This window comes from Arachis hypogaea, chromosome 13, assembly GCF_003086295.3.
Source record: "Arachis hypogaea cultivar Tifrunner chromosome 13, arahy.Tifrunner.gnm2.J5K5, whole genome shotgun sequence".
Taxonomy (NCBI): domain Eukaryota; kingdom Viridiplantae; phylum Streptophyta; class Magnoliopsida; order Fabales; family Fabaceae; genus Arachis; species Arachis hypogaea.
In genome coordinates this window covers 25,511,768-25,531,708 of record NC_092048.1, presented here as the reverse complement: position 1 = coordinate 25,531,708, position 19,941 = coordinate 25,511,768, and the positions used below count along the sequence as shown (strand labels likewise).

The 19,941-nt window shown below is 32.7% G+C and overlaps 1 protein-coding gene across 6 annotated transcripts; it reads left to right on the top strand.

Moving 5' to 3' along the window:
• The first annotated feature begins 871 nt into the window (after nt 1-871).
• Nucleotides 872-5,311, top strand: LOC112737771 (uncharacterized). 6 transcript variants are annotated; one of them, XM_025787855.3, is made up of 5 exons: nt 1,099-1,443; nt 1,585-1,652; nt 2,570-3,600; nt 3,691-4,791; nt 4,891-5,311. In XM_025787855.3, exons 3-5 carry the CDS (start codon nt 2,581-2,583, stop codon nt 4,918-4,920), a joined length of 2,151 nt encoding a protein of 716 aa, XP_025643640.1. In that variant the 5' UTR covers nt 1,099-1,443; nt 1,585-1,652; nt 2,570-2,580; the 3' UTR covers nt 4,921-5,311. The 6 variants fall into 6 exon arrangements, with proteins under 6 accessions (XP_072067601.1, XP_025643643.1, XP_025643639.1 ...); XM_025787856.3 differs by having other exon boundaries at nt 1,228-1,443; nt 2,557-3,600; XM_072211500.1 differs by having other exon boundaries at nt 872-1,877.
• The last annotated feature ends 14,630 nt before the right edge of the window (nt 5,312-19,941 follow it).

Here is a 19,941-nt window from a genome sequence, read left to right as displayed (position 1 = left end):
AATTGGGATGATGATCTTAATTGCGCCTGGCTATGGAAAATTCATATACCAAAGAAATTGAGGCTTTTAGTGTGGCTTTGTCTCCAATCTTCTCTACCGACTCATTAGCTGCACGTTCGACGAAATCTCTCTACTTTTAATATTTGCACTAGATATTACCATCTTCCAAAGACAATTATGCATTGCCTTCGAGACTGCAATGCAATGAAGCTGATATGGGGTTATATGGGATTCTCGGATATCAATTTTTTTATCAGGATTTGCTCAATTGGTTCAAGCAAGGTCTCAAAAATGACATCAGCTATATCTTTGCAGCTATGGTGTGGGCTATTTGGCAAGACAGAAATGGTGGTATTTTTTATGGTTCCTTTAGCTCTTATGGTGAGATTGCATTTAGAGTTCGAATGTAGATTGTTGTGTATAATGCTGCTATGATCCCGAAAGTCCACTCGTCGTTTAGCATGAAACCTTCTAATTGGAGCGTCCCTGAATCTAGTACAATTAAGCTTAATTGCGATGGTAGTGTAAAAGTGTCGATTGGGAATGCTGATTTTGGATGGTGTTTACACAATAATTCTGGCAACTAGGTGATAGGACATGGGAGGAGCAGACCGAATTAATAATGCCAATATCATCAAAGCAAAACTTTAGAGCATTTGGAGAAGATTACGTTATGTTGCTGAATCTGGAGTTAAACTCATGGTGTATGAGTTTGACTGTCCCGAGACGTATGACCTAGTGTCTAAGTGGAAATTATCTGATCGACGTCGTAAAATAAAAATTGTTAAAAAGATCTTTCATTTGAAGATAAAAACAAATTGAAAAGTGATGTTTGAGCTCATATCAAGATATTCTAATAAAATTTTAGATTGGCTCGCTAGGAGAGGGACTTGTGTTATTAACAACGAAATAGTTTGACTATAACTTTTAAGTGTCTTGTTTCTTCTCTTAATGCAGGATCTTAGATAATTGTTGTCTTTATTTTTTCTGTTTTTTTAATTAATATTCACCAAAAATAATATGGTCCAAATTCGACCTAAAAATGAGGAAAGATAAAAATAATAAATTTAAACTGAAAAATATGTTTGGGTCTGAATCGGATTGAAGTCTTCAACACCTTGCTCCTACCACTCCCATAGCCCCAACTCCCAACGGTAAAATTTCCTCTTAGTTAGTTACTACTACACCGACTTTCTTTTGGGTAGCACTATCATTCGATTCATTTCTACCAACATTTCGCAAACAAACTCCAATATCAAAATTAAGTTCTAGCAAAAAAAGAAAAAGAAAAAGCATAAAGAAGCAAACGTAATGAATGAAAAGGTTTCTTCAAAATTTGCAGACACTTTGGGGCACCAGCTGTTAACCTCTCCTCTGCTCTGCACTGCACCCAAACTAAGCAACAATAATAAACAAAACCCTGCAAGAATCAAAGGCAAAAAAGTACTACTTTATTCTCTCTCTCTCTCTCTCTCTCTCTCTCTCTCTCCCCTACTTCCTCTCTAGTCTCTTCATCCCCATGTTCTTGTACACGAAGGTTCCTTTTGTTCTATATTCCCTGAATTTCTAAGCTTTGGAGTGTAGGTCGCTTTCAATCAACTTTCCAGACTTAGAAGAAAAGTCAAAATTCATAATCTTCTTCTTTTCCTGAGGTCCTCTCTCTCTCTCTCTCTCTCTCTCTCTCGGTGTCGGTGTTTCTCGAGGGTGGTAATAGTGATGAATGCTACAATAAAACTTGATTGTTTGATTAGAAAATCATAGACGGGGGAATGGAATTGAATTTCATTACCAATTCTGAATTCCAATTCTAATGCCTTTCACTAAAAATTTCATTGGACGCGCTTCTTCTTTGAATGAAAAATCCTTTATTTATTTAGGTGAATGTTTGTTGTTAATTTTTAGCTTAAAGTCTTTGATTACTGAAGCTGGAGTTTGCATTTCACTGATGTGTGTGTGCTTCCCGTTGACTGTAAACCTTCTTTGAATTGGTTCTGATTTAGGAACTGGCTTGGATGCAATAAGATTCAGTAGTCGAAGATTATATATTAAGGCTTCTTCTTGCATACTCTAGATTAATGCTATTTTCATAATCTAATGATGCTGATTTGATTTGATTTGTTTTGTCTACTTTTACAATTCAGAGTAGTTTTTTAAGTCAATTTCATAAGCGTAAGATTGTATCATACTTACCAATAATGCTTAAATTGTTTCCCATCTTGTAGAACGGGATTGGGGATTTTCTCCAATGTTATACATATTGCAATTATATAATTTTATAAGTTAAACTGTACAAGATTGACCCTACTATAAACTAAAAAATAAAAAACCCTAAAACTATGAAGTAATGTCATGACTAAGACCCAAGTTCAATCTTCTTTCCGCGTGTTAACGTCAAATATGAGTGCTAAATCAGGCAAAGTTGACTTTGGGTTTTGGTGTTCTATGTACATTTTTTTATATGTAACTTGTCTTGAGGTTATCTCATTTTATTAATTTGATTGCAAGTATCTGAATCTGGAAGGTCATATTCAAGTTTCAATTTGATTATATTTTCAGTTTTGTTTTGCAGAAACCAATTATATGATTCTAAAAACTCTAATGGAAGAAAAGCAGTTAGATTTTAATCAGCCACTTTTATCAGTAAGACGATTCTCATCAACAGTGGTGGCATCTGAAAGCGACAGTAAAAGGAAAACCAATAAGTCATCCGCACCCAAACTACCTCCTCTTCCTGTATATAAATCTGAGTTAAAATCAGGTCCTGTGAGTAATCCTGGAACCGTTCCCTTTGTGTGGGAGAAGAGTCCTGGGAGGCCAAAGGAAGAAGGTAAATCGGAAACTCTGCTTCTCGAACGACATGTCATTACTCCAAAGCTTCCACCTGGGAGGGCCTCAAAGGTTGAACAGAAAGATTCTGATAAAGTTCCTAAAGCTACATTAGTTACTCAGTCCGGGATAGGAAGCAGCATTTCCAGCTCTCAGAGTTGCTCATCTTCGGACAATAAGGTGACGACAAAACATGAAAGCATAAAAGAGATAATTCAGGAAAAGACAAGTTCTGGTTCGGATGATGGGGACGAGATATATCAAGATGCTATTGATACACTTTCTAGAACAGAATCATTCTTCATGACTTGTAGTATCAGTGGTTTGAGTGCATGGGACGAGCAAGAGGTCCAACCGTCCACGAGTTTCTCAGCTGATCAACAGGCTCGTGATTTCATGATCGGGAGGTTCTTGCCTGCAGCGAAGGCAATGGCTTCTGAAACATCTCAAGTTCAATACACCTCTAAGAAACCTGTTGTTATGAAAGAACAGCCAAGACTGGTAAAGAAAGTAGTAAATGGAGAAAAGCCTCGTCCCCTTAACCCCAAATGGCAAAATGTCATGCCACATTATGCCCAAAATATTGGTAGGGAAGAAAGCGAATATGAAAGCGATGATAATGACATTGCTGAGAACTTTGCACCCAAAGTTTGTGGGCTATTTCCTCGTTTCTGCCTTTTGAATCCAATGCCAGGATTAAGAATGGAGGATAGGATTCTGAATTCTCCAGTCCATCGAATGCATGGTGCATCTCAGAGAACAACCGCAAAACGGGTATTAATTGGTCACTACCTACTTTATGTTTTGGTAGTTCACTTCGTCTTTATCTATATTCACCTTTTTTTTTTTTACTTCTTTCTGCAGCATACTGGAACTGCTAATTATGGAAAAAGTTTAGCAGGTACTCAGTCTGGCTTCACAAAAGAGAAAGATTCTGCAGGTATTCCTGAAAAATCTAATCATGTTATTGATCCACATCGAAGAGGTTGCAGCGAATTTTCATCTGCTGAGAGAACTCGATTCGAATCTATCTGTGAAAGCCCTGTTGTTGAGAAAACTCTATATGTTGATTCTGTACGGAAGGTTAAGTCTTCAACTTCATGTTCTTCTGAAATTAAGGGTCAAATAAATCAAGTCAATCAACGAAGGGATAATTTCAAGACTTCAAGAAAAGACAGTGTGATTGATAAAAATCCTACTATAAATTCTTCACTTGAAGATTGCAAACCAGTGGATATTGCAGATGAGAAGACAACATTAACTCCTGAAAGTTTAATGTCTCTTGATTCCTCTCGCCTTCTTTGTTCTGATAATTCTAGTAATAATATGAAGGTGGAAATTGAAAATAATTCCAACACCACATACTTGGAAAAGGAAGGGTTGACAAAAACTGGCTACAAAGAAAATAACTTAGATCATGAGTTGGTTGTGACTTCAAGTCAAAAAATCATTGGAAGCAAGCAAACAGAATCACAATCTCGATTTCCTGGTAGTAAGAGAAGTTGTAAGGACCAAACTGTGAATCCCATGTCACAGAAGAATTTGAAGTTGACTGGCGATTCAGAAGTTGATCTAAAGATCCACGGGGCTACCGAATCTGTCGATCAAGAATGTGCTCAAAGCTCTAGCCAGGATGACAATAATACTTTGGCAAGCTTAAACATGGCAAGTGATGGAAAGATGGGCTTAGAAAGAAAATTGCTTACATGTTTAGGATGTAGAGAAACATCAAATGCGAACTCTGCAAAGACTCCTCTTGCCCTTCCTTTGCCAAAAGCTCCTTCAGAATCTTGGTTAAAACGCACTTTACCTGCAGTTTCCTCGAGGAATTTACCCACATGGTCTAATGTTGCCACCAGTACTCATGCTCGAACTCAAACTTCCAAGACAGCATTAGCTGATCCTAAGTGGGAAATCATTGTTAAATCTTCTAATGTACATCACGGACAGTTGCGGCTGGCTGAGGTAATTCAGTGAATTCTGTGCTTCATGTTGTATTTCTAACTTATCAATGTGGTATAGTCATGCTTATAATCCTACAACTTTTTTTTTTTTTAATTTCAGGAACCTCTACCCCCCATTCCTGAAGCTTGAATTGTCTGGACTCTGGAGAAGAGCAATTGACCATTTGTCTTACTTCCAAGATGTGGAATAATTTGGTAACGTAATTTGTTCTATTTTGTTTTATTTTCCCGTCCTAAGTTGATCTCCCTTTTGCTTCAATATACATGAGGTGGTATACAAGTCAGCGAAATAAATCGCAATTTCCTTACCTTGTAAATGTCATAAGTTTCATGAAAAAAAATCTGTATAAATTATATCATCTTCAAGTAATGTTCTTGTAATATAACAGTCCTAAAGTTTTCTTCTGAAATTTACTTTTTCTTTAGAACGAGTTGCAATCTTAAGAAAACGTGAGTTTCACTATTTGAGTATACAAATAAATATTCTTTCTTAAGCCTTGACAGGCTAAGCATTGATCAAATTAGATCAACTATCAATATAAGAACTTTAGATATTCTTTTCATTAGCTTTTCCAAAACTAAGACTAAGAGTGACTTACATTAGATCAAACACTAATTTAAGAATTTTATGGTGTGTTTGGTTTGCGTTTTGATTTTCAATGTTTCTATTTTCAGGATTTAGTGAAGAAAAAAGGGAAAATAATAAAATTTTGTTTTCTACTTTTACTTCTTATTTTTTCTTTTTTCTTCATAACATTCTGAAAATATAAAATATTGAAAATTAAAACAGAAAATAAAATGCAATGCAAACACACCGTTAGATATTCTTTCACAAGTCTTTTCAAGACTAAGAGTGACTCAGATTGGATTAAACATCAATCTAAGAACTTAAATATCTTTTCTTTTAAGTTTTCTTAGGATTAGAGATCACTACTGAATTAGTTATAGTGACGATTGAAAAGAATCAGTCAGAAAACTCTGCAATTTCTAAGATCTTGATGAAAGATGTTATGTAATGTGTATGAACTATCCATGATTTATAAGAATGTGATGTGGACTAAGATATAGATTAGAAATGCCTAGATTACAAACTGTTTTTGAGTCTCTTCTCAGATGAGTAGAGTGAAGAAAGAATGAAAGATGAGAAGAAAAATAAAAACTTAAGATAGATATGATTGTAGGAGCTTTCTTTGGTGGAGAAAGAATATATAAGACCTTCAAGCTCCATATACTTTTTAAAATTATGAAGAATTATAGAGGTGAATTTATAACATTAAATTGTTTAGGCCTTGGGCCAGCAAAGCTACCAGGCCCGAACAATCATAACCTGCCCGAGAAGGAGACCCCTATGGGTATCCTATGGGTATTCACGGATGGGGTTGGTTCGGATTTGTGAGAGAATGAGAACTGAACTGATTAAATTTTAATTGATTCGGGTTGGTTTGGATTAGTTTGGATAATTGGGTACCTACAAATAAAATTCAAAAAAATTTGAAAGAAAAATAAAATAAAAAATCATCTAAATACTATAAATATGTAATAATAATATTTAAAAAAATACATCATCGATTCAAGGATAAATTACTTAAATAAACTAACTGAGTGTGAAAACTACCAATTTGTCCTAAATAAAAAAAGACAACATTTTTGTCCTTTTGATTTTTATATAAATCGCGGGTCTGTTATAGGTTTTCAAAAAATTATATAAAACTCAAATGAGTACCACGATTCATGCACTGACAGTGTGCAGTGGCTAAATTCTCCTTTTGAGCTAAATCATGGCATCAACCTAGTTTTTATGTCAAGAAAGAGTAAAACATGAGAGATTCCCATGATTTATATGTACGAGACCAAAAACAAAAGGAAAGTTCATGATTTACGTACATCTACCACAGAACATATTGCAAACCAACGATTTATGCTATATATGGTTAAAACAGTAAGAAAGTCAACGATTTATGGGTAATAGAGAACAACCCAGCTGCATAAATAGCCCGAGACAAGATACAAGTGTTGTAGAGTTAAAAGATGGGTGATAGTGATGATAGTTTTCTAGCACTCATACATTGTAACACGGAGATTGAAGAGACTATGGAGGGTGTTACCTTTACCGATAAGAAGAAGCCATATGTTATAATTTATAAGGCCATCCACAACATTAGTAGAGTTACAGAATAATATTCTACAAAAAACTGGGTCAGTTGGAAAAAAGAGTGTGTCATTTGTTATATAGGAATCCAATTGCAGTTGGTCAAGGATTTGTAAAGTTCGATTCGTTCGAATTACAGAACGATAATGACTTGCAAGTAATATTTCATTGTCGTCGAAACTTTCCGGAGGTCCGTATGGCAGAGTTGTATGCAAAGCTTGAAGATGTGGTTAGAAGTTTTAGAGGATTGGCTCTGAATCCTCTTTCTGTGGGCACAATCGGAGCGTCTAGCTCTACTCTCGTCAGTTTAGCCATTACAATTTTTGTGACCTCTCCTACTTTCGCTGTAAATTTGAATCGCAAGTGGAACATGGGTGCGACATCGGAGATAATCACACGTTTGGTGAGCTTGCTCTTGCAATATCATCACCTATTGGGGTTGCTCGGGGACCCATCGATGCTGGCGAGGCAGATCCAAGAGAAGAAGCTCTTGGCGAGGACAATGATGATGCCGAGCCACTTACGATTGGTGTTGATAGTGACGAAGACATGGGGGCTATTCCAGTTCAACTCACCAGCCTTCCGTTTGAGGGTTCAGCCACACAACGATTTTCTCCTAACTTGTCAACCTTCAATCTTGATGTTATGGCTTAACAGGGATTTGCAGATTTGGGCTATAGGACTAGGCAACTTCAATCATCTCGGGCTCCTATACCGAATGAGTTTGAAGTTGGCCAACAATTTCAAAACAAGGAAGAGGTGGTTCTTTGTGTGAAGAACTATAGTATCCGTCACGGGGTTGAGTATAAAGTGTTAGAGTCAGATTACATGAAGTATCATGGCAAGTGCAAGGAGTTTGGCAATGGGTGCAACTGGTTGAGTTGGGTGACCTTCCGACAAAAGAAGGGATACTGGGAGGTAAGATGATACAACGATCTTCATACATGTTTAGCGACCGAGATATCGAGTGACCACCGACTGCTAGATTATCATGTCATTTGTGCTTCAATCTTTCCGATGATTAGAGCCGATGCTTTTGTTTTTGTGTTGCAGAATGCGACAGAGGCAAATTACGATTTTATGCCGAGTTATAGGAAGGTTTGGATGGCCAAGCAGAAGGAAATTGCACAAATATACGGTCACTGGGAAGAGTCATATAACGACCTTCCTAGATGGGTTGAAAGTGTACAGGTGTCCTTGCTAGGCACTGTAGCTGTGTTGAAGACTTTGCCGGTAAGGCAAAGGAATGGAGTCGACGATAATACTGTCTATTTTTATCGGCTTTTCTGGACTTTTCCACTGTGTGTTGAGGCGTTTAAACATTGTAAGCTTCTAGTCAGCGTTGACGGAACTCATTTGTATGGTAAGTACGGTGGAACATTGCTTATGGCCAACGTTAACGTGGCGGGGCCCCAACTATATTTTCCCAACTCATCCATCTTTGCAACATAGGGCAACCAGCGAATGTGTACCCGAGCACCAGACTTATCTCCAAATAACTAAGTAGACAAAAGCACCATAATGTACGCTCAAGAATAAATCCTAACAGTATCTTCATTGACATCCGACAGGAGAACCATAAATCATTGCTGGAACCAAATTTGATAGATAGTGTGCTTGTGAATATATTAATTAGGAGGAAGCTCACCAAATAACTCATAAAATCATATCCATGCTGGTCTTCCTTCGGACATGTACAACTCAAACTCTAACAGACAACCACTCACCATCTACAGGAAGTCCAAACTGGTAGGCAACATTCTGTAATGTAATTATGCACTCTCCGAAAGGCATATGGAAGGTATGAGTCTCTGGATGCCAATGCTCTATAAATGCGCTAATAAGAGCCTCATCAAGCTTAAACCAGTAATCGTGAAGACTAGCAACATGATACAACCCAGCAACCTAAAGATAAGGGATGATGTGATCGTGTAATGACATTTTCTACTACCTCCTCACAGTAACAACACATCAACTCATCTATAAAATTAATATCCAAAATTCACTAACTATATAAGTATGAAATTAGCAACAATACGTTTATCTAACATTTACTAATTATATATGTAAGAAATCAGCAACAGTATGTTTATTTAAAATTTTTAATTTCAAAATATACGAATACGTTTATTTAAAATAATACAAATATGTTTATTGAAAATTTTTAATTTAAAAAATAATTCTAATACTCTTGAAAATCAAACATAATTATATAGATCTTTTCTAGCATAAAAAATTCACACTCTCATGACATTTATCATAGTCAAGACAGTAATAGAAAAATATTTAACATTTTTAATCTCTTCATTTATGTTTTCTACCACATGAGCAATTCCATTTAGTCGGTATAGTTGATTCGAGTTATCCATCATAGCATTATGTTGTCCAGACACCTCACTAAACTGATTAAGTGCCTCAAAATATAAATCGCTGCAATGGTTTGTGATTTTTTTTTCTTTCAAATGGCCAACCAGAAATGTTAATGAGCGAAAATAGAAGCTCACGGATACTGTTGCGGAATTTACAACCACAAACTAACCGACAAGTGCACCGGGTCGTACCAAGTAGTACTTCAAGTGAATGAGGGTCGATCCCACGAGAATTGATGGACTAAGCAATAATCGTTAAGTGATTTACTTAGTTAGACAAACAGAAAGTGGTGTTTGAGAGTTCAAAAAGCATTAAACAGTAAATTCAGAATATCAGAAGGCAGGCAGTAAACAAGTTGTGAATGATATAAGAAGAAACAGTTAAGACTTCAGAGTTATCTATTTTCCTGATTGACTTTTCTTACTAACTATTTTAATCATGCAAGATTTAATTCATGGCAAACTATATGTGACTAAACCTTAATTCCTTAGACCTTTTTAGTCTCCTCTAACTCTCATCAATCGCCAATTCCTTGGTCAATTAATTCCACTTAGAGGGTGAAGTTTAATTCTAGTTATATGCCACAGAAATCCTAATTACCCAAATATAAGAGGATTATATGTCACGTATCCCGTTAAGTTCAGATAATTAGAAATTTAGGAGAATATGTTTTCAAGCTATTGTTCAAGTAAAGAGCTTTTCCAAGTTATACAAGAACTCGATTAGAAAGAGGGTCATACTTCCGTTCCACCCAAATTCATAAAATAAAGAACGAAAAAAATTCTTGAATTATATGAATCAATACATGAATTAAAATAGAAAAACAATAGAATCAATCCATACAATAGACAGAGCTCCTAACCTTAACAATGGAGGTTTAGTTGCTCATGGTTCAGAGTGGAAACTATGATTCTCTTAAATTGTAAATTTGGAATGAGGTGGAATAATCCCCAGAAGAGAAGTTTCTTTTCTCTTTTATATCTAATCCTAATTAATTTAAAATCTATTTTCTAAAACTAAAATAATATCTTTTCCTATTTTAAAATAAAATAAAGTTTAAATCAGAATTAATTAAAATCTTCGAATAGCCTTAATTTGGACGCTGGGACCACTTGAATTGGAAGATCATGCGCCTTACTTGGTCATGGCCGCATGGATTGGAGTTTGAGTGAATGAGCTTGCGCCTAACTCAAGCTTTGGTGTGCCTTACTTGGAGTCGAACTAATTGGTGCGTGTTGTTAATGCTGTCTTGCGCCTAACTCAAGCTTTGGTGCGCCTTACTTGGAGTCGAACTAATTGGTGCGTGTTGTTGATGCTGTCTTGCGCCTAACTTGAGGAACCTCAAGTTAGGCGCAGCCTAGACAGCGTTCCTTGGATGCCCTTTGCTTCATCCTTGCGCCTAACTTGAATATTCTCAAGTTAGGCGCAGCCTTGGCTGCATTGGATTGATGTGGGTGGCTTGTCTTGGCGCCTAACTTGAAAAGTCTCAAGTTAGGCGCCATCTTTTCTGACTTGGTGGAGAAGAAGTATGAACTATTATACATCGTTGGAAAGCTCTGAAAGTTAGCTTTTCAACGCCACTAGGATCACGTCCATTGGATCTTCGTAGCTCGAGATCTTCAGGTTTGAGTGCAGAGAGGTCAGGGTTGACAGCATCATTCGCCTTCTTCTCTTTTTCTGCAGAAACTCCATCAAATCCAGTCGAATGCTACCTAAAACAAATAGAGTTGCACACGACTCAAAGTAGCATCCATAGTGGCTAAAAGATAATTAATTCTTGATTAAAATCAACAAGTAAAATGCAAATTCACTAGGAAAAGATAGGAAAGATGCTCACGCATCAGATACCGGCAAGTGCACCGGATCGTTTAAATAATACAACGATGAGTGGATATCGTCTCCTCGAGGATTAAAGGACTGAGCATGCAAATATCGAATAAAATTACGAATTAGATCAATAAAACCTAGATTGGAGAATTCTTGAGACTTGCTGGAAAGTAGAAGGCTTGAAATTGAGGTTGCTTGAGTGCTGAATGCTTCGGAAGAGGGAGTGAGTGTTGAATTGAGGAAATCATATAGGTGAATGTCTAGGGTTTCGGTGATGTTCATGTTCTCAGGAGAATTAAACCTTATTAACTTAGTTCTAAAGTTGCATTCACGACGAATCTAAAGTAATCGATTTCCAATGTCTCGGCTACTCGGTTTCTCTTTAATTAACCAATCGCCAATGTCTTGGTCGATCAATAAATTAAAAATGTTAAGTTCAAAAATCCGATTCAATTCCTCAAAGAAAAAACATAATTTTCAAGAATTGTCCTAATCTAGATTATATGTCACGTATCCTAAAGTAGGGTAATAAAAAATTATGTATTGCCGCACGCTTACAAAATTCCCTACGTCTAGTTGATTTAAAAAGCTATGTGAAAGAGTTTTCAAGCACGATTTGAAAATCAGTTCTGTCGAATCAGTAAACAAATCCAAGACGAGATTAGCGCACCTGTTGATGCTACTAAATACTAATCCTTTATTGATGAAGAACGAAATACTCAATCATAAACAGATTAATGCAAAGTTTTAAAATAAAAGAAAACTTAGATTAATAAACTATTAAAACACAAATAGAGCTCCTAACCCTTTGATAGAGGATTAGTGACTCATGCTTGTTGTAAAATCAAAAGTGGAGTGTCATGCCGTCGCTAGCTATTGCTTGTGAATATAATTCACTTTTCATACCTAGGTTAATTCTAATTTAAAATTTAAAACCTACTCTTATCTTAATCATAGTAATTAAGATAATCTCTAATTAATTCAAATCCTGAAATTCAAAACAGAAAGCTGATTTGATTACAGAATTTTCTCAAATCTTCAATTTGAATTCAAATATCTGAAACTGGGCCTTTAGGGATTGATCACTGGGAGATAGCTTTTGATCAGGGTGTGGCACGCTAACTTCATTGTGTGGCATGCCTTCTTGAGCCTTGAGTTGGTGCGTGGCACGCCCTTTTATGCACGTGACACGCCTGGCTGAGAAACTGACTTGTGCATACACACAAGCGTGTGCGTATGCACACAATGACAAATTCCCTTGGAGAGTGTGACATGCCTTAGGGTTTATAACACGCCCTGAATTGTTTTTTTTTAAGCGTGGCACGCCCTGCACCAGCGTGGCACGTTGTGTGCAGGATTCTGAACTTGTGCGTACACACGCTAGGCAAATTTTGGGGCTAGTGGGCAACTTTTGGGGCTGGTGCGTACGCACAAGCGTGTGCGTACGCATGCAATGAAACACCCTCTTTGATGCGTGCGTGCGCACCTTAGTGTGCATACGCATACCTTTTGTTCTTCTCACAGTTCTGTTGTGTTGCTCCTTTAATCATCCTTCATTTTGCTTCTTGATTTGATTTATTTTTAACTATATTTCTTTGAAAACACTGAGCATATACCTTAGTAACAAGAGATACTAAAAAGTAATGAGATTGGGGGATAAAACTGTAATTAATCCTACGAAAACAAGAATTAAATACAAGATAAACAACTAAAGATGTGAATGCATCAAACATTGCAATCCTTCATAATGGGTTTTTCTTTTGGTTTTGGTCTCGTACACATAAATCATGGGAATCTCTCATGTTTTACTCTTTTTTAGCGTAAAACCCAGGTTAATGCCATGATTTATGCTCAAAAGGAGAATTTGGCCACTGTACACTGTTAGTGCATGAATTGTGGTACTCATATGGATTTTATATAATTTTTTGAAAACTTATAGCATATCCGCGATTTATATAAAAAAATATTATCTTTTTTCATTTAGGACAATCTGGTAGTTTTCACACTCATTTAGTTTATTTAAATAATTTATCTTTGATTCAAACTTAAATAACTATCATAATTTAAAAGACTTTAGGATTAAGAGATAAATTTACATATATATTATTAGATTTTATTTATTTTTTAATTAATATTAAACTAATCGAATAATCAAGTTGGTTCGGATTCTGCGATTCATTGTGAATCTTATAAGATTAGTATTGTATTATTATTATAATTAGTGTTTCTCTTCTCTTTTTCATTGTGAATATGTGATCGTTAATCTCTCCTATTGTCTTCTATTTTATCGTTTTGGTTTTTTTTTTTTTTTTCAAATTGAACCTTAAAATGACGTCTTTTAGGATCTTATAAATCAAATCGCATTGGGCAACGATTTCTGATTTGACCGGTCAGTTTTGTCTAGTTTTCGAAATAATGAAAGTTACAACTTACAACATTCTTATAAGATTAGAGAATTTGAAATTCGATTATTTTGTTGAAAGTGTGTATGAATGCAAATCAAAACACTATGAACAAAAACTTGTATATTTTGTGTAAAAACACTGTAATTGTATAGAAAAATAAAGAATCTCACGAAAGCTTAGAATGAGGCTTGGTTACTAAAAATATGACTTAAATGACTCTTCATAGGCATTTCAAATCTTAGAGTCTAGAGAAATTATAAAGTAGGTGAAAATTGACCAATTTATCAAAATTAGTGGTTGCAGGCTTTCTGACATGAACTAATTGATTGTTTAGCAATTGTATAAAATATTAAAATTTTGGCTCTTCTATCCATTTCCTTGGGTTACTACTAATCTATTGTTTTTTATCCACCCCAATCAATTGGTTCAATCAATTGTATTAGATTACAGAATCAAAATCAATTGTACTGGATTACAGAGTCAAAAATTAATTTTGCTTCTCAGACAATCGATTGTTTTCATTTCCCAATTGATCGTTTAGGCCATCAAATCAATTTCCAAGATCTGCCAATGAATTGGTTGAATTACAGAATAAAAATTTCACTCTGTTTGAGAAACCAATCAATTTCATTTTAAGTTATGTTAGGTAATCAATTATTTTCTTTAACAACATGAACAACGAACTCTAAATTTAGTTATTATTAAATATTAATTACTCATGTCACTAATTAAATTTAGAATTAATTTATTTTTTTAATTCTATTATTTATATTGTTTAATAATATTATTGTCTATTTATACTTCTCCATTACATAATTAAGAAATCATTTTTCCAATTGATTAGACACTTAATCAATCGATGGTTTTATCCTCAAATGCTAAGATTTCAATTCTACTTATCAATTGTTTTAGCATAAAAAGACTTGAAGAAAGAATATTTAATATTCTTAAGGTGGTAGTATATTTAATTTAGGTTATTTTATAAATTTAAAAAAATAATATCTCAATTTCTTAGATTATTATGTTACAATCAAATGTAAATCAAGACTTAATCTAAAAAGACTTGAGAAAAAAAAAACTATATATACATTTATTTTAATAATAAAACTCTCATGTTTATTTGAGGATTAAACATGGATATTTTAGACTAAATTAATATATATTATTTATGTACTTCTAAACGGTCATGTCACTTCATTTTAAGTTTATTGTTTATACTTTATATAGCATTTGCAAGTTAGGTTCTCTCATATCAAGTTAAATTTAAGATACATCAGAAAACGTTTTTAAAGATATATGAAGTATGTTCAAACAATTCTAATAGATGTTTTTGAAGTATCACTTTTGATATTTATAAGAAGTAATAAAAAGATTTGTAACTAAAACATGTTGATAGATAAAATGAAATTATTTTTATTTTAGAAAGACCGTATTACCTTAATGAAAAATTAGTAAATTTTTATTATTTATATAATTTTTTTAATAAAATAATTAAAAATAATATAAAATTTAAATTGAGTTAAGACTAAATATTATAATAATAAATCTTATATTTAGTCTCAAATTATTATATATATCTGATTCTATAAATATTGATATAACATTTTATAAATTCCAAAATGAAATTAAATGAAAGTTAACATTGAAATATAGACTTGCTCTTAAAACCTCGTAAGGTTGAATTATTAGTAAAAGTTATTAAATTTTTTATTTTAACAATGCATAACAAATGCATTGGATACTTAAACCTTCTATGTTTTCTGTTAAAAAAAAATTCAATTAATAACCTTAATGTGTGTCTTTAGGTAAAAGATACATATTAATTAATCTCTACAAAATAATGCTTTATGGTGTTTTACTTGTATGTGGTGAACAATAACCAAATCAATTGGGCTGATTTTTAACCACTGACAAGCAATGAAATCGGTGGGGACAATTTTTGGCCACCTAACAAAAAAAAAATTTCGTCAGGGGCTATTTCTTGTGGTGTTGATGTGCGGCGTTCATAAAAGAGGGAGAAATTTCGCCTTATGCATGTAATAATTTATTGGTTAGTGACAGACTCTTAAATAGAGCTCAGATTTGTGATAGATTAGTCCTTGACATGTCGGGTTGGGGGATACCGTAAGAAACAAAAAAAAATAAAAAATAAGAGAGGGAGAAGACCACCCATGACCTTCATTCGATATAGAAGGCTACATCATTCTTCCCATTTCATTTCAAACATTATAGAGAGCATCAAGAAAAATCAATGAAGCTCAGACAGAGAGAAAAAAAAAAGATGGTTTGTAATAATATCACACGCACTAAACATTATATTCTTGAATATCTTGGATATCCTACACGTGTAAATTTTTTTTATATGTATTTTTTTTTGTATTAATTTCTATGATGTTGATTAAAAAATTTATTTTGATAAGTGTTGTGTACAATACTTGGTATAAATAAAATTTTTAGTATTGTTACGTAGTTAAATTTTTTGCTGTTGTTATTAGATAATAGTAGGGCAGAACTTTTTTTAAAAACCTTATAGTAATATTATATTTAATAGTTTCCTACGCATGTTAATTTAATTTTTTTAGAGTCAGTTTACTAATTATGGTAATATGATATAGCAAATTAGTAATTTGTTCAGGTTAATTTTATTAATCATAGGAAATTAACCTGTATAGGAAATGATTAATTTTTTAACCTGTATTAATTTTATTAATCTTATAAGAGAAATTAATAATTTTTTAAAGTAACTTTTTTAATTATATTAACCTGTATAGGAAATGATTAATTTTTTAGGGTAATTTTATTAGTTATAGTAATATTATATAAGAAATTAGTAATTTTTAGATACATTTTATTAATTATAGTATGATTTTATGGAAAATTAGTAATTGTTAGAATAATTTTTTAATTATATTAACGTGTATGTTATGGGAGATTAGTAACTTTTTTAGAGTAATTTTATTAATTATAATAATATAATATGAGAAATTAGTAATTTTTTAGGTTAATATGATTAATTATTCTAAGATGTTAAGGAAAATGAGTAATATTTTAGACTAATTTTTTAAATTATAGTAATATGCATGAAACTACTTTTTTTAGTGTATTTTTTTAATTATAGTAAGATATTAAGAAAATTAATAATTTTTTAGAGTAATTTTTTATAGTAAATTTTTTACATAATTTCGTTAATTATAGTAATTTCTTTCCATGGTAGACAAATACGTTTTTTTTTTCATAGCAACTGATGATTTTTTTGACACATTGTTTAAAATTATATGGACAAAGTTTCACAATAAACTTTTCAACTACCAAAAATGCTCTCAACTAACTTTTGTTTAACCAACCATACTTTAGAATAATTTATTGTGTAATTAAATTTTGACTGAACATTTGCAAAAATTGCATGTTTAGAAATGAATCCGTTTTTAAATGATTTTATTACTTCTACAATCATATTTAAATTCAGTTTAAAATAATATTAAAAAAATAATAACTCTAGATCAGATGTAGTTATTATTGTATCTCCTTATCTTTTAATAATATTTATTTTAAATTATACTAGTCTTGATAAGTTAATTATAATTTTATTCTATATTATACACATACATTTAATATAAAATATCGTGAGTTCAAACTCAGACATCTAATAATTTATACCTCTATAAATAATATAATATTTAATTATTGTAATTACAATTTTTCTAGAATTAAATTCCATTCTGACAGATTCCTCGTCTACGACAATACAGGCCGGGAGTTTGCAATTATAACACGAAATAAATTTAAGTACGAGAAAGTGCAACCACATTAACATACTTTTAACAAAAAAAGAATATTAATTACAATGACAACTCATCATATCAAGGAGTAAGTACACTGATTCTTACATTAACATTTAACAATCTTATTTTAGACAACATATAGAGTTTTTTATTTTTAATATTGGGCCTAACTTTGTGTAATCCACTGAAATGCTCAAAAATATATATTTAACGTCGTTGTGGAGATACAGAAAAATGTCATTGTCGTTTTCACAGCAACGTCACTTTTATCTTCAATAAAATGTTGGCGACATTTTCTACAAAACGTCAGTGACGTTTTGTGTGTACATGGTTCACACATGAATGAAAAGTTCTCCCTTTCACCAGCGTGAAGATTTTTAACGTTAGTAAACCTTTCTCTTTTCTATTTTTTCGTCTTCTCAGCTCCACCACAAAACAGCTCCTTCCATCTTTATCAATCTTACCCCACTAAAACTAAAGAAATCTACAAAACAAAACGGCAGCTTGCATACTGAGGACCACAACTAAACCAAAACCATTCAGGTAAATGATTTAGTGATTGCTTTTCTTTTTTTTTTTTTTTTTTGAACTGAAAGTATGAACAAATTTTTTAAAAAATAGACTAAGATTTTGTAATTTTTTTAAGTTATTTTACTATTAATTAATAGTAAGTTAATTAATTGTTAGTACTTAATAGTAGTATTATCGGCGTTAGTATAGGACTATAAGTGTTAGTTAGTGTTAGGATTAGTTTTAGTAAATTAATTATTGTTAGTGACTTAATTACTGTTAGCACTAGGTTAGGTTAATGTTATTTAAAATTTGAAATAGCTGTTTTGAAAAACAGATGTATTAATAATTGATTATTATTGATATATGTTTGGTCTTTTTTTATAAGAAATTTATTTATTTTATAATTGATTTATAACTTTATTAATTTTAAAAACAGAATTAAAAAAGAATTAGTTAATAATTTTCAGAAATTTTTTTAACTTATGTAAAATATTAGTTTCAGTAATTATTAATTTATATTTTAGTTTTGCTTAAAATATTTAATTAAATCTGAATTATTATAAAAATTATTTAAAGTAGAATTATTTAAAAATTATTTTAATTTTTTTAATTTAAATAAAACATCAGTTTCTATTATTATTAACGCATGCTTTTAGTGATGTTAGTTTAGTTTTGGTTGAAATATCTTTTAGTTAAATTTGAACTATTATTAGAAAATAGAATTAATTATATAGTTACGTTATTTTTATTACTATTAATTTTAGGATATTTAATTTTGGTTTAATTTTGGAATGTGTTTTTAATAAAAAAATAGAATTATAAGATATATTAATAATAAATTTTCATTTATTTCAATTTTTTTTTAAAAATATTTTAATTATTTAAATATGTCATTTCTAATCTAGAGTTTAAAAAAGAGGAAGATGGGAAAACGTGACATCATACGTGCTGAAGATCATATTGTAAAATATCTTCGACATCTTGTATATGTAAGTAATTTTTATGTTTACTGTAGTAGTTAATAATTAGTAGTTTATTTAGTAATAATCAATTATTAGAATATGTAGTGATTTAGTAAGTGTTGAATATAATAGTAGTCATGAACTGGTTATAGTAATTTACTGTTAATGATTAAATTTTGTTTTCAGGGTTCAAGAAATTTGCACATGAGACACTTACACCAAATAGATTCATATGATAATAGAGTGGAAGAACAACTGAAGGCGAGCTGGTTCTATTATGTTTCTCAAATTGGGAGGATCGTATCTCATAGGCCGACTGTAGACGCACTGGTTGGAAGAACAACTGAAGGCGAGCGGGTTCTATTATGTTTCTCAAAAAGTTGGATGCTATGTCGGATGCAAAACATGTGAATAGCTCTCGGATATTCCCATGCTCCATTACTACGACCCACAGCTGAGATGATTGACTCGTGTCGATCAGAGATAAGGGCAACACCATCCCGATTAACTACATGTGCTCGCAAATGGCTAAGAAAAAAGTGCCAGGCATTGGCAGTCTCACCTTCGACTATGACAAATGCAAGAGGCACGATATTTCTATTGCCATCTTATGATACTGCAACTAAAAGAGCTCCTTCATACTTTCCATACAAATGTGTGCCGTCAATCTGAACCACTGGCTTGCAACTTCTGAATGCTTTAATGCATGGGTAAAAAGCCCAGAAGACTCGTGTCAGAATCCGGAGATCTTCAACTAACTCATCCCCTCAATAGCCATATGCAGTTTCATACTCAACAGCTGCTGATGGTTCTTTTGCAACCATTGCTTCAAACCATGTGGGCAAAGCTTCATATGAAGATTCCCACCCACCAAATATTTTCTCCACTGCCTTTTGCTTGGCCAACCATGCTTTGCGATAACTTATCGTGTAGTTGAATTTCGATTGTACTTCAGTAATGACAGATTTCACATTTATGGACGGATCAGCTTCAACTAATGGCTTTATTGCTTCTACAATTGTTTTAGAGTCCAGTTTAGCATGATCCTGAGATATGGTACTTCTGGTGCACGTGTGACTACCATTGTACCTCCTTATCACCCAACAATACTGTCTTTTCATAAGACTAACTCTGATAAGCCAA

Coding starts and splice junctions, on each gene's coding strand:
- LOC112737771 (XM_025787854.3), top strand. CDS start 1,312: ATGAATGAAAAGGTTTCTTCAAAATTTGCAGACACTTTGGGGCACCAG. Junction 1,444..2,556: donor CAAGAATCAAAGGCAAAAAA/GTACTACTTTAT, acceptor TTATATTTTCAG/TTTTGTTTTGCAGAAACCAA. Junction 3,601..3,690: donor AGAGAACAACCGCAAAACGG/GTATTAATTGGT, acceptor TTCTTTCTGCAG/CATACTGGAACTGCTAATTA.